This window comes from Dendrobates tinctorius, unplaced genomic scaffold, assembly GCF_039654945.1.
Source record: "Dendrobates tinctorius isolate UK_male_01 unplaced genomic scaffold, ASM3965494v1 ptg000140l, whole genome shotgun sequence".
Classification (NCBI taxonomy): domain Eukaryota; kingdom Metazoa; phylum Chordata; class Amphibia; order Anura; family Dendrobatidae; genus Dendrobates; species Dendrobates tinctorius.
In genome coordinates, this window is record NW_027361808.1 from 8,293,008 (window position 1) to 8,320,434 (window position 27,427).

The window sequence follows — 27,427 nt, forward strand, 5'->3', positions numbered from 1 at the left end:
GCCAGGGAGCGGGACGGCGGCGGTAGGAGAGCCGGGAGCAGCGGGGACCTGCGGCCGCGGCGTGACACCAGGGCAAGCAGCCTTGCACCGCCATGATACCCCCTCATTCCAGCTCGGATGCCCGTAGCATCGCCGCTCTCCTGCCATTGCCGGCCTCCTGCAAAAGCGACCCTGCCTCCTTTGACTGTGCTCCACTGCAGCAGCCCTTGGTAAGTTATATTCAGATTATAAGAAGCCCTCTCATTTTTCTCTCAAATTTTGGGGAGAAAAAAGTGCTTCTTATAATCCGAAACATGCGGAGCCCACCACATAGCCTCCTATACACAGAGTGAACACATACTTTTTTATGTTAAAGACGACACTAATATATATATATATATATATATATATACAGTATAAAATAAAAAAATTCCAAAAAGGAAAACTGAGGTATGTACACAAAAGTTTGGGCACCCTGCATGGATAGTACCTAGTAGCACCCCCTTTTTCCAAGTATCACAGCACGTAAACACTTTTTGTACCAACAAAGAACCCTTCAGTTCATGTTTGAGGGATTTTCATCCATTCTTCCTTGGAAAATTCTTCCAGTTTTTTTAGAACACTGGGTCATCTTGCATGTATTGCTATTTTGAGATCTAGCCACAGATTTTCAATGATCAGGGGACTGTGAGGGCCATTGTAAAACCTTCAGCTGGCACCTTTTGAGGTAGTCTATTGTGGATTTTGATGTGTGTTTAGGATCATTATATATTTGTTGAAGCAGCCTTCTTTTCAGAGTCAGTTTTTTTTTTAAAGTGGTGTTATGTTTGCATCAAGAATTTGTTGAAATTTCATTGAATCCATTCTTCCATCTACCCATGCAATGTTCACCGTGCCATTGGCTGCAACACAACCGCAAAACCTAATTGATGATTAATGGTTGGCGAGATGTTCTTGTCCTTAAGTTCTGTGCCCTTTTTGTCTCCATACATACCTTTAATCATTGTGGCCAAAGAGTTCTATTTTAACCTCATCGGTCCACAGGACTTGTTTTCAAAATGCATTAGGCTTGTTTAGATGTTTTTTTGCATACTTCTAATGCTTTTTTTTAAATAAGTGGTAAATTGTAAAGTTGTTTGTTTTAACAGTGATTTCACCCACATAGTGCTGCTTTCTAGTAGGTGTTTTGTCTCATCTCTGTGCTGGATTTTCAGTTACACAGCTCAAAACTGCTGTATGATGCCCTCCTGGCTTCTGCTTCTAAACATGTGATAGCTAAAGACTGGAGACCTGGAATCCCTCCTGTCTGTGTTAATGTACTGTATGTGTATGCATTCAGTCTTTTTATTTTTTTTTGCTGGTCATTTTTATCTCCCTTTTATGAGACATATGAGGGAGGTATTGAAAATGCTGAGATATCTTATGGTGTAGAGGTCTGGAGAAATGTTTAGTGACTATATGGCCAGGAAACTTAATGCACAGCCATATGTCAGTATAACATTTTTTTTCCAAGATCTGTTGCAGCAAAGTACTTATATTGTAGTCTTGCATATAATGCTGAGTAAGTTTATTCTATAGAATGAAGTTCACAGGCGAACCTACGTTATATTGCCATAATATTTGCTTTCAGTTGCACAGTTTTAAGAGTGTTTTATATGGCTGTTATCTGAAGGTCAATAAATTTTAAAGCTATGGTATTGTGGTATTAAGTGACTGATAACTAATTTCATTTACAATGTCACCCCCCTCCCAATCTCTGTTAACCCCTTAACCCCCAAGGGTGGTTTGTGCAGTCATGACTGGGCCAATTTTTACAATTCTGACTACTGTCCCTTTATGAGGTAATAACTCTGAAATGCTTCCATGGATCCCGGTGATTCTGACATTGTTTTCTCGTGACAATAGTGTACTTCATGTTAGTGGTAAAATTTCATTCAAATAACTTGCGTTTATTTGTGAAAGAAAAAACGGAAATTTGGCGAAAATTTTGAAAATTTCGCAATTTTCCAACTTTGAATTTTTATGTCCTTAAATAACAGAGATATGGCACTCAAAAAACTTAATAAGTAACATTTCACATGTTTACTTTACATCAGCACAATTTTGGAACCAAAATTTTTTTTGTTAGGAAGTTATAAGGGTTAAAAGTTGACCAGCAATTTCTCATTTTTGCAACACCATTTTATTTTTACGGACCACATCACATTTGAAGTCACTTTGAAGGGTCTATATGATAGAAAATACCCAAAAGTGACACCATTCTAAAAACTGCACCCCTCAAGGTACTCAAAACCATATTCAAGAAGTTTATTAACCCTTCAGGTGCTTCACAGGAATTTTTTGAATGTTTAAAAAAAAATGAACATTTAACTTTTATTCACAAAAAAATTACTTCAGGTCCAATTTTTTTATTTTACCAAGGGTAACAGGAGAAATTGGACTGCAAAAGTTATTGTGCAATTTGTCCTGAGTACGCTGATACCTGATATGTGGGGGGGAACGACTGTTTCGGCGCATGGCAAAGCTCAGAAGGGAAGGATCGCCGTTTGACTTTTTCAATGCAAAATTGGCTGGAATTCAGATCGGACGCCATGTCACGTTTGGAGAGCCCCTGATGTACCTAAACAGTGGAAACCCCCACAAGTGACCCCATGTTGGAAACTAGACCCCCCCAAGGAACTTATCTAGATTTGTGGTGAGAACTTTGAACCCACAAGGGCTTCACAGAAGTTTATAACGTACAGCCAAACAATTAAAAAATCATATTTTTCCACAAAAATGATCTTTTCACCCCCAATTTTTATTTTCCCAAGGGTAACAGGACCCTAAAAGTTATTGTGCAATTTGTCCTGAGTACGCTGATACCCCATATGTGGGTGTAAACGACTATTTGGGCGCATGGCAGAGCTCAGAAGGGAAGCAGCGCCATTTGACTTTTTTGGCTGGAATTGAGATCGAACACCATGTCGTGTTTGGAAAGCCCCTGATGTACCAAAACAGTGGAAACCCCCCACAAATGACACCATTTTGGAAACTAGACCCCCAAGGCACTTGTCTAGATGTGTGGTGAGCACTTTGAAACCCCAAGGGCTTCACAGAAGTTTATAATGCCCGGGCGTGAAAATAAAAAAATCATATTTTTTCCACAAACATGATCTTTTAGTCCCCAATTCTTTTATTTTCCCAAGGGTAACAGGAGAAATTGGACCCCAAAAGTTGTTGTCCAATTTGTCCCGAGTACGCTGATACCCCATATGTGGGAGTAAACTACTGTATGGGCACACGTCAGGGCTCGGAAGGGAAGTAGTGACCTTTTGGAATGCAGACTTTGATGGAATAGTCTGCGGGTGTCATGTTGCCTTTGGAGAGCCCCTGATGTACCTAAACAGTGGATACCCCCCACAAGTGACCCCATTTTGGAAACTAGACGCCCTAAGGAACTTATCTAGATGTGTGGTGAGCACTTTGAAACCCCCCCCCCAGTGCTTTACAGAAGTTTATAACACCCGGGCGTGAAAATAAAAAAAACCCCACAAAAATGATATTTTTGCCCCCAATTTTTTATTTTCCTAAGGTTAACAGGAGAAATTGGACCCAAAAGTTGTTTTGCAATTTGTCCTGAGTAGGCTGATACCCCATATGTGGCGATAAAACACCATTTGACTTTTTCAACGCAGAATTGGCTGGAATTGAGATCAGACGCCATGTTGCGTTTGGAGAGCACCTGATGTGCCCAAACAGTGGAAACCTCCCAATTCTAACTCCAACCCTAACCCCAACACACCCCTAATCCCATCCCTAACCATAACCCTAACTTTAGCCCCAACCCTAACTTTAACCCTAATCCGAACTATAACCCTAAAAATTCATTTTTTTATTTTATTACTTTTCCTTAAGCGGGTGATAAAGAGGGGTTTGATTTACTATTTATAAACGCTTTTTATTGCAAAAAATAGTTTTTGCATCACCACACTTTGAGAGCTACAGTTGTGGCCAAAAGTATTGACACCCCTGCAATTCTGTCAGATAATACTCAGTTTCTTCCTGAAAATGATTGCAAACACAAATTCTTTGGTATTATTATCTTCATTTAATTTGTCTTAAATGAAAAAACACAAAAAGAATTTTCCTAAAGCCAAATTGGATATAATTCCACACCAAACATAAAATAGGGTGGACAAAAGTATTGGCACTGTTCGAAAAATCATGTGATGCTTCTCTAATTTGTGTAATTAACAGCACCTGTAACTTACCTGTGGCATCTAACAGGTGTTGGCAGTGATTAAATCACACTTGCAGCCAGTTGACATGGATTAAAGTTGACTCAACCTTTGTCCTGTGTCCTTGTGTGTACCACATTGAGCATGGAGAAAAGAAAGAACACCAAAGAACTGTCTGAGGACTTGAGAAACCAAATTGTGAGGAAGCATGAGCAATCTCAAGGCTACAAGTCCATATCCAAAGACCTGAATGTTCATGTGTCTACCGTGCACAGTGTCATCAAGAAGTTTAAAGCCCATGGCACTGTGGCTAACCTCCCTAGATGTGGACAGAAAAGAAAAATTGACAAGAGATTTCAATGCAAGATTGTGCGGATGTTGGATAAAGAACCTCGACTAACATCCAAACAAGTTCAAGCTGCCCTGCAGTCCGAGGGTACAACAGTGTCAACCCGTTCTATCCGTCAGCGTCTGAATGAAAAGGGACTGTATGGTAGGAGACCCAGGAAGACCCCACTTCTTACCCCGAGACATAAAAAAACCAGGCTGGAGTTTGCCAAAACTTACCTGAAAAAGCCTAAAACATTTTGGAAGAATGTTCTCTGGTCAGATGAGACAAAAGTAGAGCTTTTTGGGCAAAGCCATCAACATAGAGTTTACAGGAGACAAAAAGAGGCATTCAAAGAAAAGAACACAGTCCCTACAGTCAATCATGGCGGAGGTTCCCTGATGTTTTGGGGTTGCTTTGCTGCCTCTGGCACTGGACTGCTTGACCGTGTGCATGGCATTATGAAGTCAGAAGACTACCAACAAATTTTGCAGCATAATATAGGGCCCAGTGTGAGAAAGCTAGGTCTCCCTCAGAGGTCATGGGTCTTCCAGCAGGACAATGACCCAAAACACACTTCAAAAAGCCCTAGAAAATGGTTTGAGAGAAAGCACTGGAGACTTCTAAGGTGGCCAGCAATGAGTCCAGACCTGAGTCCCATAGAACACCTGTGGAGAGATCTAAAAATGGCAGTTTGGAGAAGGCACCCTTCAAATATCAGGGACCTGGAGCAGTTTGCCAAAGAAGAATGGTCTAAAATTCCAGCAGAGCATTGTAAGAAACTCATTGATGGTTACCGGAAGCGGTTGGTCGCAGTTATTTTGGCTAAAGGTTGTGCAACCAAGTATTAGGCTGAGGGTGCCAAAACTTTTGTCTGGCCCATTTTTTTAGTTTTGTGTGAAATGATCAATGTTTTGCTTTTTGCTTCATTCTCTTTTGTGTTTTTTCATTTAAGACAAATTAAATGAAGATAATAATACCAAAGAATTTGTGTTTGCAATCATTTTCAGGAAGAAACTGAGTATTATCTGACAGAATTGCAGGGGTGTCAATACTTTTGGCCACAACTGTATAGTTTTTCCATATTTTGGCCCACAGAGTCATGTGAGGTCTTGTTTTTTGAGGGACGAGATGACATTTTTATTGGTACCATTTTCGGGCACATGACATTTTTTGATTGCTTTTTATTCTGATTTTTGGGAGGCAGAATGAATAAAAACCAGCAATTCATGAATTTCTTTTGGGGGGGGGGGCGTTTATACCGTTCCACTTGTAGTACGCCTGTTTTTTGCGGGACAAGATGACATTTTCAGCAGTACCATGTTTATTTATATCCGTCTTTTTGATCGCGTGTTATTCCACTTTTTGTTCGGCGGTATGATGATAAAGCATTGTTTTGGGTTTTTTTTTAATAGTGTTCACGAAAGGGGTTAACTAGTGGGACAGTTTTATAGGTAATTATGGACGCGGCGATACTAAATGTGTACTTTTATTGTTTAGATTTTTTTATTCAAATATTGATTTAATGATAGAATAAGTATTGATTCTTTTTATTATTTTTTTTAAAATATTTTTTACAATTATTAAAAAAAAATGTTTTATTTCATTCTTACTTTTACACTGTGTCCTACTATTGGACACTCATTTTGTGCAGGCTGATCGCTTATATGGCATGCAGCTCTGCATGTCATATAAGCTGTCAGCGCTGCACTCTGTGCACACTGACTTCAGAGACTTCCCGACATGCACTTTGGGAGCAATCGGGACCCCACGTCATAACCGCGGGGTCTCCGATCCAAAGGCGGAGAGGCTGTCACAGCTGACAGTCCCTCTGCCTGCTCCCGGAATGCTGCGATCATGTTTGACCGCGGTGTTCTGAAGGGTTAATGTGTCGGGGGCGGTCCGTGACTGCTCCTGGCACTTAGTGCCGGGTGTCAGCTGTGAGAGTCAGCTGACACCCGTCCGCAATCAGCCGCGTTCCCCCCTTCCCATAAGCGCGGCTGATCGTGTATGATGTACTATTCCGTCCATGGGTATTAAGGCCCAGGGTACATGGACGGAATAGTACGTCCAGTGTCACAAAGGGGTTAATATAGTTCTTAAATTTTACCTCCAAATATAAACAACTTTGTATCAGTCAGCAATGAGAAACAACTTTGTAACATATCTTAATTACAAAAAATACTCTCAACAATTACTAGACTCCTGTATTCTGAGCTCCCGTGAACAGCCTAATTGAAAAATACTCTTCCCAGAGCTGTCTGTGAGATGTCAATTTTGTTTATGGATAGCACTCAAGACTGAAAATACTTTTGTGTGAACTTGGCCTGTATTTAAGAGGACAGTGCAGCATTAAGTACGATACACTGCAGTGCTTTACAGTTTCACTGTGAATCCAGCACAGAAGTGTGATATTGCAAAACTTATTACTAGCATTCAGCTTATAGGATGTTCAAATCTTCAAAACATGAATAGTACGTTTTTTATTTTTTTTATATTGCATTAAAAAGTACACCATCAAATCTTTGTGTCTGATATAAAGGTATCATGTTCAACAGTTAACAGTGTGTGTGAGTATATATGGGTTTGTGTGTGTGTATGTGTGTGTGTATGTATATATATATATATATATATATATACGCACAAACACACAGTGGGGAAAATAAGTATTGGAAACACTGCAAATTTTCCCACCTACAAAGAATGGAGAGGTCTGTAATTTTATTGTAGGTACACTTCAACTGTGCGAGAGAATCTAAAAATAAAAATCAGAATATCACATTGTATGATTTTTAAATAATTAAATTGCAGTTTATTAATAGCATGAAATAAGTACTTTATCACCTACCAACCAGCAACAATTCTGGCTCTCACAGACTTGTTAGTTTTTCCTTAAGAAGATCTCCTACTCTGAACTCCTTACCTGTATTAATTGCATTTGTTTGAACTCGTTACCTGTATAAAAAACACCAGTCCTTAAACTCACACTCCAACCTCTCTACCATGGCCAAGACCAGAGGACACCAGGGACAAAATTGGAGACCTGCACTAAGCTGGGATGGGATACAGGAGACAATAGGCAAGCAGCTTGGTGAGAAGGCAGCTACTAATGGCACAATTATTAGAAAATTAAAGAAACACAAGACTGTTAATCTTCCTCGGTTTGGAGCTCCATGCAAGATCTCGCCTTGTGGGGTAAGGATGATTCTGAGAAAGGTCAGAAATCAGCCTTAGAACTACATGGTATGACTTGGTCAATGACATGAAGCTGGAACCACAGTCTCAAACATTACTGTTAGTAACACACTACTCTGTCATGGATTAAAATCCTGCAGGCCACAAAAGGTCCCCCTTCTCATGCCAGCACATGTCCAGGCCAGGTTGAAGTTCACCAATGACCATCTGGATGTTTCTGAGGAGGTATGTTAGAAAGTCATGTGGTCAGATGAGACCAAAATAGAACTTTTTGGTATCCACTCAATTGACTGTGTTTGCAGGAAAAAGAATGATGAGTGCAACCCCAAGAACACCCTCCCAACCATGAAGCAAGATGTGGAAAACATAATACTTTGGGGGTGCTTTTCTGAAAAGGGGACAATACAAATACACTGTATTGAAGGGAGAATGGGTGGGGTTATGTATAGCAACATTTTAGCCAACAACCTCCTTCCCTCAGTAAGAGCATTGAAGATGGGTCTTGGCCGGGTCTTCTAGCATGACAATGACCCCAAACACACAGCCAGGGCAACTAAAGAGTGGCTCTGTAAGAAGCATTTCAAGGTCTTGGAGTGGCCTAGCCCATCTGCAGACCTGAACCCAAGAGAGCATCTTTGGAAGGAGCTAAAACTCAATGTTGCCTAGCAACAATCCCGAAACCTTAAAGATCTGGAGATCTGTATGGAGGAGTAGGTCAAAACTCCTTCTGCAGTGTGTGCAAACTTGGTCAAGAACTACAGGAAATGTCTGACCTCTGTAAATTGCAAACAAATGTTTCTATACCAAAAGTTAAGTACTGTTTTTCTATTGTATCAAATACTTATTTCATGTAATAAAATGCAAAGTAATTATGTAAACATCATACATTGTTTTTTGGGAATTTTTTTAAGATTCTATGTATCACAGTTGAAATATACCTACGATACAAATTCTTTGTAGGCGGGAAAATTTGCAAAATCAGCAGAGTATCACATGCAGGGTGGGCCATTTATATGGATATACCTAAGTAAAATGGGAATGGTTGGTGATATAAACTTCCTGTTTGTGGCACATTAGTATATGGGAGGGGGGAAACTTTTCAAGATGGGTGGTGACCATGGTGGCCATTTTGAAGTCGACCATTTTGGATTCAATTTTATTTTTTCCAATGCGAAGAGGGTCATGTGACACATCAAACTTATTGAGAATTTCACAAGAAAAACAATGGTGTGCTTGGTTTTAATGTAACTTTATTCTTTCATGAGTTAGTTACAAGTTTATGACCACTTATAAAATGTGTTCAAAATGCTGCCCATTGTGTTGGATTCTCAATGCAACCCTCTTCTCCCACTCTTGACACTGATAGCAACACCGCAGAAGAAATGCTAGTCTAAGGGGGTCAGATTCCTTGTAGGAATGCTCGGACCTGACACCCATAATGTGGTGGTGCACAATCTTGCTGGAAAAACTCAGGGAATGTGCCATCTTCAGTGCATAAAGAGGGCAGCGCATCATCATGTAGCAAGTTTAGATATCCAGTGGCATTGAGGTTTCCATTGATGAAGAATGGCCCCACTATCTTTGTGCCCCATATAACACACCATACCATCAATTATGGGTGTCAGGTCTGAGCATTCCTACATGAACAGTTTCCTGGAAAGTAGATTGGTCATCGTGGGCCAGTTGAATGGCCACCAAGGTCTCCCGATCTGACCCCTTAGATTTTTATCTTTAGGGTCATCTGAAGGCAATTGTCTATGCTGTGAAGATACGAGATGTGCAGCATCTGAAACAACGGATACTGGAAGCCTCTGCTAGCATTTCTTCTGCGGTGTTGCTATTAGTGTGCCCACCAACGTTCACCATCCAACCTGATGGAACTGGAGAGGATCTGCAAGGAAGAATGGCAGAGGATCCCCAAATCCAAGTGTGTAAAACTTGTTGCATCATTCCCAAGAAGACTCATGGCTGTACTAGCTCAAAGAGTGCTTCTACCCAATACTTAGCAAAGGGTCTGAATACTTATGACCATGTGATATTTCAGTTTTTCTTTTTTAATACATTTGCAAAAGTTTCTACATTTGTTTTTTTCAGTCAAGATGGGGTACAGAGTGCATTAATGAGAAAAAATGAACTTTTTTGAATTTACCAAATGGCTGCAATGAAACAGAGTGAAAAATGTAACGTGGTTTGAATACTGCCCGAACCCACTGTATGTTTTGACAAAAGAATCCAGTCCCCTTTTTTAAATGCTTTTTTTACTGCCATTACTATCTCTTACAGTAGGGGCATTGCAAAGTCTGACTATTTTACCCAGAAATAACCATTACCTACTGTATGTAGATGTCTAAATTATTTGTCCACAAGTAATTAATATTTCAGAGTCCTTTGTATGAGTGATACAATTCTGACTGGCTATAGCCACATCTAAAGAAAGCTGACTTTTGGACAGGTAATACCTTGAACACAATAATAAAACACCCAGCAGTAATACAGCAGCAATTTTGCAAAAAATGACAAGAGCAGTTGTACAGGTTGTCAACATTTTTTCTTCTCAGAAAATTAATGAGTTTCAACAGTCATTTGGTCAGCATGTTCTACTTACATCAAAGCTAAATTCAAAGCAACCACCATATACAGTAGGTTCTTCTCATTTTCGCTCTGGTAAAACTTACCATCACAACACACTTTAAATAAAAGTTTTTTATCCATTCAGCATAATAGTACAAATAAATGCATTAAACTTTGTTACTGCATCTTATGAGACAAATACTGTTAATACCCCAACTATAAGCCAAATCCCCAATCCACTCTTACATCATCTGAATTGATCATTCACTTTGAAAAACAGCTCAAATGCCTCATGTTCAAGATAAGGACTGCCAGCTCACAGTCATATCAAGTTACAGCTCTTATTGAAGTCTGTGGAGAAGGCGGAGGGGAAGTGAGGAGTACAGTAAGAAAGCAATCAGGGATCGAGACATTCAGACCATGCTACTGTTTCTAGCAAGTGATTCAGATTATCCCAGTGAAGGATTCACAGCTACACTGCATTCTTTCTACTGCTGTATAGTGTCCTCCATGCTGCTGCTTTTGATAATGCATTACTTAGAGACAGTAAAGCAGGAATCCCTAATTTCTATGTGTGTGCAATATAAGGCTACATTGACATGATGAGTATTTAGATATGTCCCTACGATCAGGATATAGCAGCGTTCAGGGTATTTGCACTGCATCCAAAACACCACTTTCTAATCACGCAGGTAAATCTGTGTTCAAAATGCTGCTATTCCAGATCATGGGCGCATACCCTTTGCGTTTTTGATGTTGTAGAATTTGTGCACCTATTAGGTAAATTAACTTACTTGTATTTTTTTGTTTGCTTTTTTACTGCGATTTTTATGTTGACTTGTTGCAGATTTTAAACACCCCACCATACATGAATTTACATAGCGTAAGAAAAAAGCAAAGTTGGCATGAGTTTTCTATAAATCGCATCCACTTCGCTAGAACTGTATGTCGTAGTGTTTTTTGCACAGTGAAAATACAGAGCGTCGACAACTCATCTTGGTCATTTTAACCGAATGGAGACAATATACAGTAGTAGTTTATCGCTACCTACTGGCTCAGAGGCAGCAGAAATTACAGAGCTTGCAGAGGTTAAACTGGAGAATAGTGTTATTCCTCATACACAACAGTTTATTAGTTCTCTGAAAGTGCACTTCTAGATAAGGCAAGGCTCCAGCAGTGTTTTTTTAATTTTATTGTGACCCTGGAGTGATGCCACTAATCTAAAGTTCTCTGCCTGTAATATTAGACTCCCCAGTCACCGTCTTCATCGGTGCCGCTTTGGGCAGTCTTCTTCGGATACTGAGCTGCTGGATCGCTCCAGTGTTAGGCGAGCCTCAAGTCACTATTCAATGTAAGTCTATGAGAGCGCGAAAGGGGCGCTCATAAACTTTCACTGAGAGCATATGACCGTTATCGCTAATTTCCGGTCAGTGAGAAGTTGCTGCCGAGATGGCAGATCAGGACCGGAGCTTTGGCAGGAAGAACTGAAAACAGCAGCTGGTAAGTATCTTACAAGGGGCACGGCCGCAGGGAACTTAAATTCTGGCACCAATCCAGCCCTGCAATAAAAAACGAACAATATTATGTGAAAAGTTGGCATCATTGGCAATGAATGCGTGGTCAGTGAGAATTTGATCTTTTGTCAGATCTTTTGTAATTGACTTTTTATTGTTTGTCGGTGATGCATCTGCTAATCATTAGCAGGGGAGACAGGAGGAAAAACAGGCAATGTCAAAAGGAATCCGTATTACAAAAAAAACAAAGCTAAAAACACTTATCCTTCATGTGCAGTTGTATTTACCTTCACGTGTAAAATGACTGTTCAACTGCTGCTTTGACCTTTGATTTACTAGTGTGTGTCAGTTTCAGTATTACCAACCTTTAATGTTTGTAAGCTAATGATTATTTTAAAGTTCTGATCCTTATCTTGTGTGATAAGTCCCATGATTATACAAGAACACAAAGGTTAATCTTGGCAGTGATTGTAGTCTTGGTTCTCCCTGATTCTATGTTTCTCTGACATACATGCGCTAACTTCTCCTGTTTTTCTTTAAGGCTGCTACAGAGCTTCAGAAGAGTGGAGTCAACATGAGCTTCTCCTTCTTGAACTATGCTCAGTCTAGCCAATGCCGAAGCTGGCAGGATAGTTCAGTGAGTTATGCTGCTGGGGCACTTGTAGTGCATTGAGCCACTGAACACTCAGGGATGCCACCTGGAAACACAGTACTGACACAACCTTTTTCTTTCTGTCCAAGGGGTCATAGCCAAGCAACAGCACAGTGCAGCTCTGCTCTGTGGGTTATAAGGAGCCTCAACCAAGTTCAGAACCCCCTTCTTTTCTTTTAGGTGTAGTCCTATCTTGATTTTCTTCTATATTTTTGACTCCAATAAAAACAGGATTTTCTTTCTTGGTTATGGTATCAGAAATAAAGTTGTGTCAAAGTGTTTGTGAACTTGAAGACTTTAAAGTGGTGGCAGATGATTACAAAACGTTAGTTACGTGGAATGAGTTAGCCTTTACCATAACCTAAATTTGCACTGTTTGCAGATATGTGCACATGTACTCAGCTTTCAGAATAGTTTTGCAAGTTGTAAAACAAAATTATAAAAAATAAAGGGTGGAAGCTTTTTATTAAAAAAAAATGCATTTATAAATTCTCCTTTATCCTGTATTAGAATATAATACAATTCATGTATAGTCAGTTATTACCAGTGTTGTACAACAAATACCTTCTATTTTAGTTGCTAATAAAGGGCTACACAAACCAAAACGTGTTTAATTTTCAGTTCTATCTAACTAAATGTGGTTGTTTCTGTAGCATGTGCATGGATATCTGCAGCCCTCATTCAGATGAATGTAACAGTCGTAGAATTTCCAACTACTGGTTGAATCTAACCCAACCTCTAAGTGACAGACAATTTTGAGCTTAATGATAATGCTCCATTTTCCAAATCTGACTAGTGTCACTTTGTGGTAATAACTTTAGAGCAGGCAAAATAAGTATTGAACACATCACCAATGTTTTAAGTAAATATATTTTTAAAGGTGGTTATTGACATGAAATTCTTACCAGATATCGGTAACAACCCTTCCAATATACATAGGCAAAGAAATCCATCTATAAATGTCCATAAATTAAGTTATGTGTAACAAAGAGAAGTGACACAGGGAAAAAGTATGGTTTTGGCCCATTCTTCGACACAAACACTCTTCCCATCCTGAAGACTCCTTGGGCTCCTTCTATGAACTTTGAGCTTAAGTTTCTTCCACAAATATTCTATTGGATTCAGGTCAGGTGATTTTTTTTTCTGGGCCATTCTAGCAGTTTGTTTTCTTATTCTGAAACCAGGAGAGAGTTTCCTTCGATGTGTATTTGGGATCATTGTCTTCCTAAAATGTCCACCCTCGTTTTATCTTCATCATCCTGGTAGATAGCAGAAGGTTTTTATCAAAAATGTTTCAATACATTTGTCCATTCTTCCTTCAACTATATGAAGTTTGCCAGTGCCTTGTACTGAAAAACAGACCCACTTCATGATGTTACCACCTCCCAAACTTCACTGTTGGTATGGAGCTTTTTTGGTTATATGCAGTGCCTCTTGGCCTACAAACATAGTGTGTATTGTGGCATCCAAAGAGTTCACTTTTGTTTTCATCTGACCAGGCATATTCTGCATTTCACAGGCTTGTCTAAATGTTGTTGAGTAAACTGTAAACACGCTTGAAGATGCTTTTTGTTCAGCACTGGAGTCTTGCGTGGTGAGCATGCATACAGGCCATTGAGGTTGAGTGCATTACTTATATTGTTCTTTGAAACAATTGTACCTCCTGATTCCAGGATTTTTTGTAGCTCTCCACAAGTGGTCCTTTATTCTTGGACAACTTTTCTGATAATTCTTTCAATCCACTTGAGTGAAATCTTGCGGGGTTGCTGGTTTGTGGTGAAATTATGCTCTTTCCACTTCTGGGTTATGACCCCAACAATGGTCTCTGGAACATTCAGTAGTTAAGAAATAATTCTAAATCCAATTCCATCAGTGTGTTTTGCAACAATAAAGTTGCAAAGGTCTTGAGACAGTTCACTGGTTTTGCCCATCATGAAATGTTTCTTTTGTGGCACCTTGGTAATGACACCTTTTTATAGGCCAACAGGCAAACCAGCTGATATTATTTTTCACTAAGTGGCTGGATTGCTTTCTAACTACTGTTAGATTTCAGCTGGTGTCACAACTTTCCATGGCTTTTTGCACCTCTTTGTTCATGTATTCAACACTATTTCCCTGCGTCATTTTCCATTATTACACACAGCTTAATTTATGTATCGCTATGGTTTGATTTATTTTTTTTGCGTACATGGATTGAATTTCCTCCTACCGACATCTGGTGAGAATTTCATGTCAATAGCACCTTTAGAAATACATTTACATAGAAAATTGATTGGATTTGATACTAATTTCACCCGCTTTATCCCAGTGATTCTGAGATTTGCTTTTTTGTGACACTTTGTCATTTATTTTAGCTGCAAGTTTAGTGTCCATAAGTTTTTCACGGTTTTTGTGAAAAATATTTAAAATTTGATGAAAATGTAAAAAAAATAGAGATTTTTACATTTGAATGTCATAACACACAAAATAGTTAGTAAATAACATTATATTATATGTCTACATTACATAAGCATCATTTTTCAAACGTCCTTTTATTTAGTTGCGATGTTAGAAGAGTAAAAATTTAGCAGCTATTTTTCATTTCCAAGGAAATTTTCCAAACCAATTTTTTACGGATCTATTCAGTTTTGAAGTGACTTTTATGGGCCTAGATATCAGAATAATTTGAGGGGTCCAGTTCTTAAAATGTCATAACTTCTAGTATTTTCTAAGTTGCTGTTATGCAAAGTGGAATGAGAAATTGCATTTTTTCCACCAAAATATTGCTTTAGCTGCAAATTTTTCGTTTTTACAAGGGGTAATAGAAGAAAACGAACCTTAAAGGGAATCTGTCACCCTTTTTTTCTTTCCCCTATTAGCTGCCGGCATAGACATCGGGGGCTTATCTACAGCATTCTGTAATGCTGTAGATAAACCTCTGATGTAACCTGAAAGAGAAGAAAAACATGTTATATTATACTCACTGAGGTGGGCGGTCCGGTCCGATGGGTGTTGCGGTCCGGTCAGGCGCCTCCCTTCTTCATGCGATGACCTCCTCTTCTCCCGTCCTGAAATCGCTCCGGCACAGGCGCATTGCTCTGCCCTGTTGAGGGCAGAGCAGAATTCTGCAGTGCGCAGGCACCAGACCTCTCCCAATGCCTGCACACTGCTCTGCCCTGTTGAGGGCAGAGCAGAGTCCTGCAGTGCGCAGGCGTCGGACCGGACCGCCCACCTCCGTGAGTATAATATAACGTGTTTTTCTTCTCTTTCAGGTTACATCGGAGGCTTATCTACAGCATTACAGAATGCTGTAAATAAGCCCCCAATGTCTATGCCGGCAGCTGAAAGGCCAAAAAAAGAGGTGACAGATTCCCTTTAAAATGTATTACGCAATGTCTCTCAAATATGGCAACATCACATATGTGGTCAAAAACTGCTGTTTTAAGGCCTGGCTCGGAAAGGGAACTGCACCATTGGTTATTTGCAGCGTTAATCCTACACAAAATACCCAGTCATATTCCAGAAAAATATATAAAATATATCAAATTTTATTATCAATCCAAATACAAAAGAAATTTACAAAAAAATGTTAAAAAAAAAGAATCACACATCAGTGTAATAGACTAGAACAAGAAAACCGCGTGAAGGACATCAAACACCGTAAACTATAACAGGAAAAACAGGCTAGCAGATCCCCATTCACTGCACAGAGCATCAGTACGAAATATATTTAAAGTGCATAGTGCCATCAAAAAGCAGTGCATGCAGCCAAAAACACCTAATCAGACAGAGACTTGAGGTAAAAATATATTGAAAAGGTCAAATGGTACAACTGTCTCTAGTCATAAAATGATAGTGCTTCAGGAAATGTTCAGCCTGTCCATAAATACCTGCAAGTGTGTGTCCGGTGCAGCCCCGACACGTGTTTCGCGTGGGCTTCCTCGGGGGGCTGTAGCTGTGTGTATCTCCAAGAATGTTTATATAGATCCATAACAGGTGTCAGACATCAGCGCTGTAAATGGCACATACGCTCTGCATCGCAGGTCCTCAAAATGCCACCCCCATGGCCTCACGTGACCGGCGGGTATGAGGGAAATCCCTCGTGACGTCAAATACCCGCTGCGTCCCTTCCGGAAGCCGCGAGAGATGCACCATGGACACTGCCACAACGGGCATGCGCGCACGCCGAGGACACCATTTTGAAGGGCATATAAAAGGGCAAACCAATTACAGCAAATGGTGAGATATATCCCTGAAAAGTATTCTAATATGTGAATACTAAGACTTATCTCTAAGCAAACAGGGAATCTTATAGTGAAATGTGCAATTGTCCGATACAATGTAAACAAATATCCCTGCAATTGTCCGATACAATGTAAACAAATATCCCAATCAATGCAAAATACTGCAAAGTGCAACTCAAAAACGTGCAAAGGGAAATATTAATATGTATCTTCCTTACCCGACCTATCTATAACAATTGATGACATCATGCTTTCCCCAGCACCGGAAGTCCGCTGCCTCAGAGTAACCCTTGACTCTGCCCTGTCCTTCAAACTGCACATCCAAGCTCTTTTACCTCCTGTCGCCTCCAGCTCAAAAATATTTCCAGAATCCGTCCTTTCCTCAACCCTCAATCTACTAAAATGCTTGTGCACGCCCTCATCATCTCCTGCCTTGACTACTGCAACATCCTTTTCTGTGGTCTCCCTGCTAACACCCTCGCACCTCTCCAGTCCATCCTTAACTCTGCTGGCTGACTAATTTATCTTTCTCCTCCTCCTACTACTCCGCTTCTCCCCTCTGCAAATCTCTTCACTGGCTCCCACTCCCTCAGCGTATCCAGCTTAAATTATAAATACTGACCTACAAGGCCATCCATAACCTGTCTCCATATATCTGTGAACTAATCTCCCGATAACTTCCCTCACGTAATCTCCGGTCCCCCCAAGACCTCCTCTCCACACTTACTCGCTCCTCACCCAACCGCCTCCAAGACTACTCCCGAATAGCCCCCATCCTCTGGAATTATTTGCCCCAACATGTCTGACTATCAACCACATTCGAATCCTTCAGATGGAACGGGAAAAGCCACCTCTTCAAGAAAGCCTACAGCCTGCAATGACCCCGCTACCTCCTCACCAAGACCAAAGATATCGCAACCAACACCAGAACTGCTGCAACCCACCAACCTACTGTCTCCTTCCCCACAATCCTGTAGTATGTAAGCCTGAAAGAGCAGGGTCCTCTCCCTTCTGTTTCAGTCTGTCATTGTAAGTTTGTTTACTGTAAGTGATATCTGTAATTTGTATGTAACGCCTTCTCATGTACAGCATCATGGAATCAATGGTGCTATATAAATAAATAATAATACCATATATAAAAAAATATTAAAAAGAACATAATGAAAAGTAATAAATAAAAAATAATAGTAAAGAAAAAGACAAATATACATATTTGCACATGAAGTGCATTCTAAATATTAATAAGGCTGCTGTATCGAAGAGGGCTTGATCCCAGAAGATTAGTAGGCCCTTATCATCAATAAAGTGTCAGGATAGTTCTCCAGGTGATGAGACATGACTCTTCCAAGTGCTCAAACACATTCCAGGAGATAAAGCAGTAGATGGAGTAACACGATGAGATGAAATTCCACATTTAATTAAGCAAAACACAACAGAATTAAAATCTAAACACCATCTGGGGTGATGGTTATCTCAACTACTGTATATACTCGTGTATAAGATGAGATTTTCAGCCCTTTTTTTGGGCAGAAAGTCCCCATCTAGTCTTATGCACGAGTCATATACCTGGGGGTCGGATGGGGAGTGGGGGTGTCAGAGATCATACTGACCCCCCCGATGCAGTCTCTGCAGCACCCCCGCTTCTCCAGGTTTCCCTTCCTGCCTTCAGCGGTCACGTGGTACCGCTCATTGAACTCATGAATATGCGCATATACATGAGTGTAATGAGCGGTATCACGTGACCGCTGAAGGCAGGAATGGAGACCGTGGAGAAGCCGGGCTGCAGAGACCGCGCCAGTAGGGAGGGGTGAGTGTAGCGATATTCACCTGTCCCCGTTCCCACGCTGCTCATCGCTGTCTGCAGCTTCCTGTGTCAGTGACGTTTAGCCAGCAGAGGGCACGGTGACGTTGTTAGTGTGCGCCGTGCCCGCTGCTGGCTGAACAGTCACTGACAGATGACATGGCAGACAGCGGTGAGCAGCGATAGACCCCGGACAGGTGAATATCTCAGGTGCCGGGTCCTGAGCAGGAGGTAAGTATGGCATTTTTTTTTTTTTGCAGCAGCATATGGGGGCAGGATATGGGGGCATATTCTCTTGAGCAGCATATGGGGGCATATTCTGTGGAGCAGCATATGGGGGCATATTCTCTTGAGCAGCATGTGGGGGCATAGTCTGTGGAGCAGCATATGGGGGCATAATATATGGAGCATCTTATGGGGGCAGCATACGGGGGCATAATATATGGAGCATCTTATAGGCGCAGCATATGGGGGCATAGTCTATGGAGCAGCATATGGGGGCATATTCTATGGAGCAGCATATGAGGGCATAATCTATGGAGCAGCATATGGGGCATAATCTGTGGAGCATCTTATGGGGGTATAATCTATGGAGCATCTTATTGGGGCATAATCTATGGAGCATCTTATGGGGCATTATCTATGGAGCATTTAATGGGGCCATAACCTTTATGGAGCATTATATGGGGCATATTATTTTATGAAACATCTTATGGGGGCATTATTAACCTTTGTGCAGCATTATATGGAGCGTATTTTGTATGGAGCATCTTATGGGGCCATCATGAACTGTGGAGCATTATATGGGGCTCCTGATTCAATATGGATATTCAAAAACATATAAACTACTGATGTCTCAATTAATTTTACTTTTATTGGTATCTATTTTTATTTTTGAAATTCACCAGTAGCTGCTACATATTCCACCCTAGGCTTATACGCGAGTCAATAAGTTTTCCAGTTTTTTTGTGGCAAAATTAGGGGGGTCGGCTTATACATGGGTCGGCTTATACACAAGTATATACAGTAGCTGTCAGGTAAAAGACCTTTTGAAAATCACATTACGTATTAAGTCTATGTTACCATATGATTGTTACACAACCATAACTCATGATATTCCATAGAGCATATATCTCCCCAGAGATTAAATCTAAAATGTCCCCCTCAGGTGATTATCCCTGCCCTAAATGCTTACATCTCCAGCTGATATTTTTCACTCTTTTTGGGACTGTCCAAAAATAAGGGAGGTCTGGGATACACTTGCAACACCTTACTAACACTTTTGGTATATTTATTTCTCTTTCTCTGGAGTGGGCCATATTGAATATTCTCCCACAGGATCAGCTGGTGAGGCTCTGGTCAACAGCGCCTCATTTTATTTGTGTGGGCGGCAGCGACTCGCAAAAGTATCCTACATCTATGGGCACAGGATAATACCCCCTCTTTGAGTTTAATTTCTTCAAAGGTAGTTTATCTTTTCAGGATGGACTGGATAGAGTCCACATTAAATAAAGAAAAACATACTAAACGTTTTTTCCTTACATGGTCTTCTATTATTGACACTCAGACACTATACGCCAGGCGATTCATGACTGCTTCCAATTTACAGACTGGTACATGAGAGCAAATTGATGGCGGAATTCCTGTTAAACTAGATTAATGTTATTTTCTGAAATTGCAGAGTGTGCCCTGGGGGGGGGGGGAGTTAGGTACACTTATACTGTCTAAAATTTAAAATACTGTAAACCTCTGCTTATCGGTTCTTTTTAGATGCTTTTGGTCAATTTTTGTATTCTGTTCAATAAAGACAGTTAAAGAAAAATCTAAACACCAGGGAAAAGACTTTATATACAGCTCTGGCAAAAATTAAGAGACCACTGCACAGTTTTATAAAAATCAGCTTCTCTACATGTCTAACAGCCATTCCATTCCAGTGTCAGTTGTATTCCAACCAGAGTACACCTCATTCTACTTAATGTGTTTCTGATTACGTAATCACCTGAACCAAATCTTATTTAGCGAAGGAAAGTATAAAAAAAAACCCTGCAGCGATGTTTACAATCCACTTGCAATAGGACAAGCTGGATGGCAAAACAAATGCTAGTAATATCCCAAAAGTAATAGGAATTAAAAAATAACTTTTAACCATGCCAAAGGAGTTGAAAAAAAAGGCTTGAGTGAGGAAGAGGAGGGCTAAATTCTGGAGTTACTAGCAGATGGATACAGTGAGCTTCATGTTGCCTCCATCCTTAAAATTTCTAAGATGGCAGTCCATTACAACAAGGTCAAGCAGCAGACATAGGGGACAACGAAGCTACACTGGCAGAGGGTGAAAACGACTCTCCACTGACCGGGATGACCGTCATCTTGTTCGAATGTCACTCAGCAAATGCAGGATGACATCAAGTGACCTACAAAAGGCATGGCAAATGGCAGATGGGGTAAAGTGCACGGCAAGAACAGTTTGTAACAGGCTCCTAGAGGCAGGGCTCAAGTCATGTAAAGCTAGAAAAAGCCTTTCATCAATGAGAAGCAAAGGAGAGACAGGCTGAAGTTTGCCAAAGACAGTAAGAATTGTACCAAAAAGGACAGGAGTAAGGTAATCTCTGATGAGTCTATTTTCAGCTTTGCCCAACACCTGGTCATCTAATGGTTAGACGGAGACCTGGAGAGGCGTACAATCCACAGTGTCTTTCACCCACTGTGAAATTTGGTGGAGGATCGGTGATGATCTGGGGATGCTTCAGCAAGGCTGGAATTGGGCAGGTTAATCTTTGCAAAGGACGTATGAATCAAGCCGCATCCAAGGTTATCCTTGATTCTTTCTGCTCAGGCAATGTTCCCCAAGTCTGAGAAATGTTTTTTTTCCAGCAAGTCAATGCGCCATGCCACACAGCTAGGTCAATCAATGTATGGATGAAGGACTACTACATCAAATCCCTGTCATGCCCAATCCCCAGACCTGAACCCTATTGAAAACCTATGGAATGTAATCAAGAGGAAGATGGATAGTCATAAGCCATCAAAGAAGAACTGCTTAAATTTTTGTACCAGGAGTGGCATAAGGTCACCCAAAACCAGTGTGAAAGACTGGTGGAAAGCATGCCAAGACGCATAAAAGCTGTAATTAAAATTCATGGTTATTCCACAAAATATTGCTTTGTGAACTCTTCCTGAGTTAAAACATTAGTATTGTTGTTTCTAAATGATTATGAACGTGTTTTCTTTGCATTATTTGAGGTCTGCAAGCACTGCATTATTTTATTATTTTGACCATTTCTCATTTTCTTAAAATAAATACAAAATACAAAATTTAGTGCTATTAATTCGATGACATGTTGTCAGTAGTTTATGGAATAAAAGAGCAATTTACATTTTACTCAAAAATATACTTATAAAGAGAAAAATCAAACAAACTGAAAATTTTGCAGTGGTCTCTTAATTTTTGCCAGAGCTGTATGATGACCAAACACTATGACATGTTGTAGAAAAGAGACAAAGCTCAGCTGCTCATTCAGACCCATTGGAGCCATGGTAGCTAAAGTTGTTATCCAGAGGTTTAATTATTATTATTATTATTATTTTTTAATTATATTGTGTTTATGTCTGCTGTAACTTGCATTTAGCATTCATGCTCTGTCTATTCTAAATAAATTATATTTAGCTTGAAAAACTCCATTTTGATCTCTTGTTGTGCTTAATAGCTCATTTATGAGATTTTATTGTTATTACACTTTCAGTGAGTTGAGCCTTTGATTACATTTCCCAGTATTTGGGGTATTTTTGTATTTAATCTGCATGTTCTGTTTTATAACAGTTTGATTCCCCATAATGGATTTTAAAGCCAAAGAGAAAGCTTGGCAAGATAAAGCGTCTGATTTGTTCAAACAGAGTATTTCTGCTAATTCTAATGATACCCAGAATGATGAAAAGGGACTGATGTCTAAATACAAAAATTTAACTAACAAAAAAACACGAATATGGTGGACGAAAACATCTATAGATAATTATATCAAGCAAAAGATTATACCTCGTGGCCTTCGTATACAGCTATATCCGACATTTGGGTTAGATGATTTTGAATTGATTTCTAAATGGGAGAGCGTTTCCTCAGCATGCTTTTTTCTTTCATGGAAATTATTAATACAAAAAATACTGTTATTTTGAAGGAAATTGATGAGGAACTTAATGGTTTGCAGGCTGAGTTGGCAGCAAAAATACCTAAGGAGACCTTGGATAAATTTTATCAGGATCTTAATCAAGATCTAGAAAAATGGGAATATGAGATCAGTAAAAATAAAATGAAAAAATACCAACGTGATTTACAAGATTATAATCAGAAAAAGGTTTTTCGCTGGCAAAAAAAGCTTTCTGAGGAAAATAATATTCAATCCTCTACCAGGAATCCTTCAGTTTCCTCTATTTCTTCAGTATCGAGTAATGCTGACTCCATTCACGAAAGGGAATATTATACTCCTAGACGTGTAAGAACAAGATTTGGGGGCAGAGGTAGAGGAACAGCAAGACATCAAACTAATTTTGGTACTAGGAAAAATGACAAACCTAAGGTAATTAATCTTTCCTCACATATTCTTACAAATGAACAGATTGAATTATTGGAAAAGGGATTATTAACCTTTTCCCCATGTCAACAATTAGATCCCTTCACGGCAATAAAAGACATACATTTATTTGCGAGGAAGTTGATACTCAAAAGATTTCATGAGAAAAATAACATGGGATTGCAACTCAATTCTGATGAGGAAAAGGCAGCTCTTGAAATTCTAGAATCTCTAGCGGAAGAAAATAGCTCTTCTGAGATGGTGAGTTCTTTTCCCGTTTCTCTATTTAACAAATAAAAAAAAATTCCTAATATTAACTCATGTTCAGCAGTTGAGATTTTTGTTAAATTAGTGACACAAGATATAGAAAAGTTGAAAAATAATTTTCATGCTAGTCCATCTAGCAAAAATGAAAGAAAAATAATTTCAGAATTACAAAGTTGGAATGATGTGATTTTCAAAAAAGCTGACAAAGGCGGAAATTTAGTGATTTGGCCATTGGATCTTTACGAAAAACAGGCTCATATACTTTTGTCTGCTGTAAATTGTTACAAGAAACTGACTCATATACCTTTGTTGGAATATCAGGGAGAACTCATTGATATCATATCTAATGCTTATGAGAGTGGTATTATTCCTAAATCATTATTGGATACTATTCAATCTTTAAAACCAAAGTTACTAACTTTGTACTTAATCCCAAAGATTCATAAAAATGTGGAAGATCCTCCTGGCCGCCCAATTGTATCGGGCAATGAGGGCCTTAGTGAACTCATTTGTCAAATAATTGATTATTATTTGAAGCCACTGGTGACTACGTTACCGTCCCATATTCTTGACACCACAGCGGCACTACGGAGACTGGACCAAATACATCTGGATGAAGACATGATCCTGGTTACGGCGGATGTTGAGGCTTTATACACCTCCATCCGTCATGACCAAGGTCTTGAGGCTGTCTCGTGGTTTTTACAGAACAGCAATTTAGATCCCCCCCTGGTCACTTTGATTTTGAATTTATTAAAATTTATTTTAAAACACAATTGTTTTATTTTTAAAGATCAAGTTTTTTTTTACAAACACAGGGTACGGCTATGGGGGCGGCGTGTGCTCCTGCATACACTAATTTATTTTTGGGATTTTGGGAGAGGGAAATTTTTCAGTGTTCTCCGTTGACTGGTATAGAGAAAGTCCATAATTGGATGAGATTTATTGATGACGTTATGTTCGTCTGGGATGGCTCAATTGATGAAATGAAAACTTTGATGTCAACTTTAAATAATAACAATTTAAACATAAATCTCACTTATTCATATGGGCAAAGGGTCAATTTTTTGGATATTTGACATCTTGAAGAATGATGATGGGTCTATATCTACTGATATATTTAGAAAGCCGACTGCAACAAATTCAATTTTGTATGCGGGTTCCTCTCATTTAAAATCTACAATTCGTTCAATCCCTATGGGACAATACCTTCGCGCTAAGAGGATTTGCTCGTCAGAACAAACGTACCAAAAACAAGCAGCGGATTTATATATAAGATTTCGTGAAAGAGGTTATGGGCACAGGTCAATTCGTAATGCCTATAATAAGGTTCAGCAAATGCCTAGGGATCAACTTCTATATAGTAAAAAAATTAAAAACTTAGAGAACAATCAAGTGAGGTTGATTACTCCATTCAATGAGCAATGGAGTAATTTTACAAATATCATCAATTCGCATTGGCATGTATTACACACTGACCCAATTTTTAAAAAAAAACCCTGCCAGGTAGACCTTGTATTACAGCAAAAAGATCTAGGAATTTATCTGATATGTTGGTACGGAGTTACTTAGCTCCAAAAGAATAAGTACAAAAAGGTATCTTTGGTGATATTAAAGGATTTTATCCTTGTCGAAGTTGCAAAGCGTGTACAAATACGATTAAGACAAACAGTTTTTGTAACTCAGATCACACTAAGACATTTTCAGTTAGAAAATGCCTAACCTGTTCCTCAAAGGGAGTGATCTATTATGCAAGTTGCTCTTGTGGTAAGATTTACATTGGATTGGCCACAAGAGAATTCAGAATAAGAGTTCGCGAACATGTTCATGATATAGAAAAAGCTAAGGAGGCCAAGGATGAAGAACAACTTAAGACGCTTCCAAGGCATTTCAGAATCTTCCATAATTCTGAAGCAAAAGGTTTGAAAATTTTTGCAATAGATCAGTTATTTTTGGGTATGAGGGGTGGTGATCTGTTTTGAGTGTTATCACAAATGGAGAGTCGATGGATTTATAGACTCAACACTATGGTCCCTGTGGGATTGAATGTGAGTAATGGCTTTGGGTCCTTTCTGTAAAAATTGTATGGGTATCTTTTTAGCCTTGGTTTTAGTTTTTGTTTTTAACTGTTTTCCTTTTGTGTTTATACTCTAGCTCTCTATTCTCTATTTTTGAATCACAGTATATGATCTGGCATGGAGTTCAATACTGAGGGCATTTCAAGATCTTATGAAGAAACACTCTCCTCACAAGAAATTTACGGCCTTTTTTGTATTTATTGGGTCCTTAAATTATATTTTATTTTTTATTTATTTATCATTATATTTTTTTCTTTGTGTATTTTTGCTGTGTTTTGTATGCATTTGTATATATAATTATTTTTGATATATGATATATGATGTGTGTATTATATGTCATGTGTTATATATATGCATATTCATTTTCAATAGGAGACATGGTGTATAATTGTTGTACTTATATGATACACATACATCTTTATATATCTTGCACACACATTATGATATGCGTATTTATTGTTTTTGCTTGCATAGTGTGTTTATAATACACACATATGTATAATTTTCTGCACTTTATGTCATGCACATTCACCTTTATGGATCATACACACTGCAAATTTTATGTTAGTATTATTAATGTTTCATCCTCTCACATTTTAACACTAGTCAGCACTTTGATTAGAGGTTATTATTCTTCATAATTTTGCTTCCATGTCATCTCATTTTCATGTCCTCACATGTGCGCATGCCCAGTTCTGTCCTCCCTAGGAGCCTTCTGACGTGCTCAGTCCGGTGCGTGGCTGTCTCTGGCTGCGTTGCAGCTCGAGCCGCTTTCATGCCGATGAACACTGATGATAGACTCCCTGTTTATAGTGGGGACTCTACAGCGCATGCGCCGGTAATGTTGTGGACTTTCAGAACTGGATACCACTGACGTCACCGTGGGCGCTACAGCGCAGGTCCTGAATTTTATGTCCTTTACTAGGGAAAGCGGTTCATTGGTTGACTGCACTATATATACTAGATCCGGGGCACTTGTAAACCACGCCTCCTGAGGAAGCTGCGGCGTAACGCGCGTAGGGGCGGCAGGTTTGACAGCGGCATTCACATTACATGTAAGTGTTACTCTATAATGCAGCCCTTGTATTCCATTTTGGATTTTGTATAGGCAGTCTTTACTCTGTTTACACTTAACGCCTATTAGGCTTATTGGTACAAGGCACTTATGCACTTTATTTATTCAGTATCCTACCCTGGGCACTGATTATATGTAACACCCTATTTGGGTATACATATTATGTAAATAGGGAGGTTGCTGTTCACTATGTAATCTATTTGTGAGGAAAAAAACTACAGAAAAAATCTTTATAAACTGTCATGGTGCTGGTTTAATTATATTGTGTTTATGTCTGCTGTAACTTGCATTTAGCATTCATTCTCTGTCTATTATTCTAAATAAATTATATTTAGCTTGAAAAACTCCATTTTGATCTCTTGTTGTGCTTAATAGCTCATTTATGAGATTTTATTGTTATGGCATTCAAGTTGTGCTAAAGTACGTTTCTTATCTCCACCCCTGATGCCACATCGTACCCGGTCAATACCAAACACTTGAAGATCTTTTGGATTGCATTTATAATATAACCTAAAATGACGGGGGATAGTCTTTAAAGAGCGAATATCATCCACCTCGCTAGCGGCCATAATGTCTCTATCGTGCTCACGGGTACGTACCTGGAGATCACGTGAGGTTAATCCAATATAACACATTTTGCACGTACATCTAGCCATACAGACAATAAAAGAGTGATTGTGCACCCTTAGGGCGCGTGGTGGGATTGCAAACCACGCAATGGGGTGTAACCACGCAACAGACTTGACCTCGCAATGGGGTGTAACCACGCACCAGACTGGCATATGTGAAGCCTAACAGCACTGTCACCATATGGGAATAGAAGTGGATATGTCATTGCATCACACTTTCTGTGAAGAAAGCTGATTTGAACTGTTTATTTTTCACTCTTCAGGTGAACTCATGTCTTAATTAAATGGGGGTTCACCCAATGCATTTTGATAAATTATAGCTACTTCATTGCA

At 39.4% G+C, this 27,427-nt stretch overlaps 1 protein-coding gene and 1 long non-coding RNA gene across 3 annotated transcripts in view; both read left to right on the top strand.

Moving 5' to 3' along the window:
- Window positions 1-13,064, top strand: part of MEMO1 (mediator of cell motility 1) — a 233,703-nt gene extending 220,639 nt beyond the window's left edge. The window contains exons 9-10 of one of the 2 annotated variants that reach the window (XM_073545114.1): window positions 12,349-12,444; window positions 12,549-13,064. In XM_073545114.1, the coding sequence (XP_073401215.1) occupies window positions 12,349-12,444; window positions 12,549-12,557 (105 nt within the window). In that variant the 3' untranslated portion in view covers window positions 12,558-13,064. Of the gene's footprint in view, window positions 1-12,348 lie in introns of both variants that reach the window. The other variant, XM_073545113.1, reaches the window with a different exon arrangement.
- Window positions 13,065-15,762: 2,698 nt separating this feature from the next.
- Window positions 15,763-26,812, top strand: LOC141049019 (uncharacterized). Its single transcript, XR_012220231.1, has 2 exons — window positions 15,763-23,306; window positions 25,467-26,812. It is a non-coding gene; the product is annotated as an uncharacterized lncRNA (long non-coding RNA).
- The last annotated feature ends 615 nt before the right edge of the window (window positions 26,813-27,427 follow it).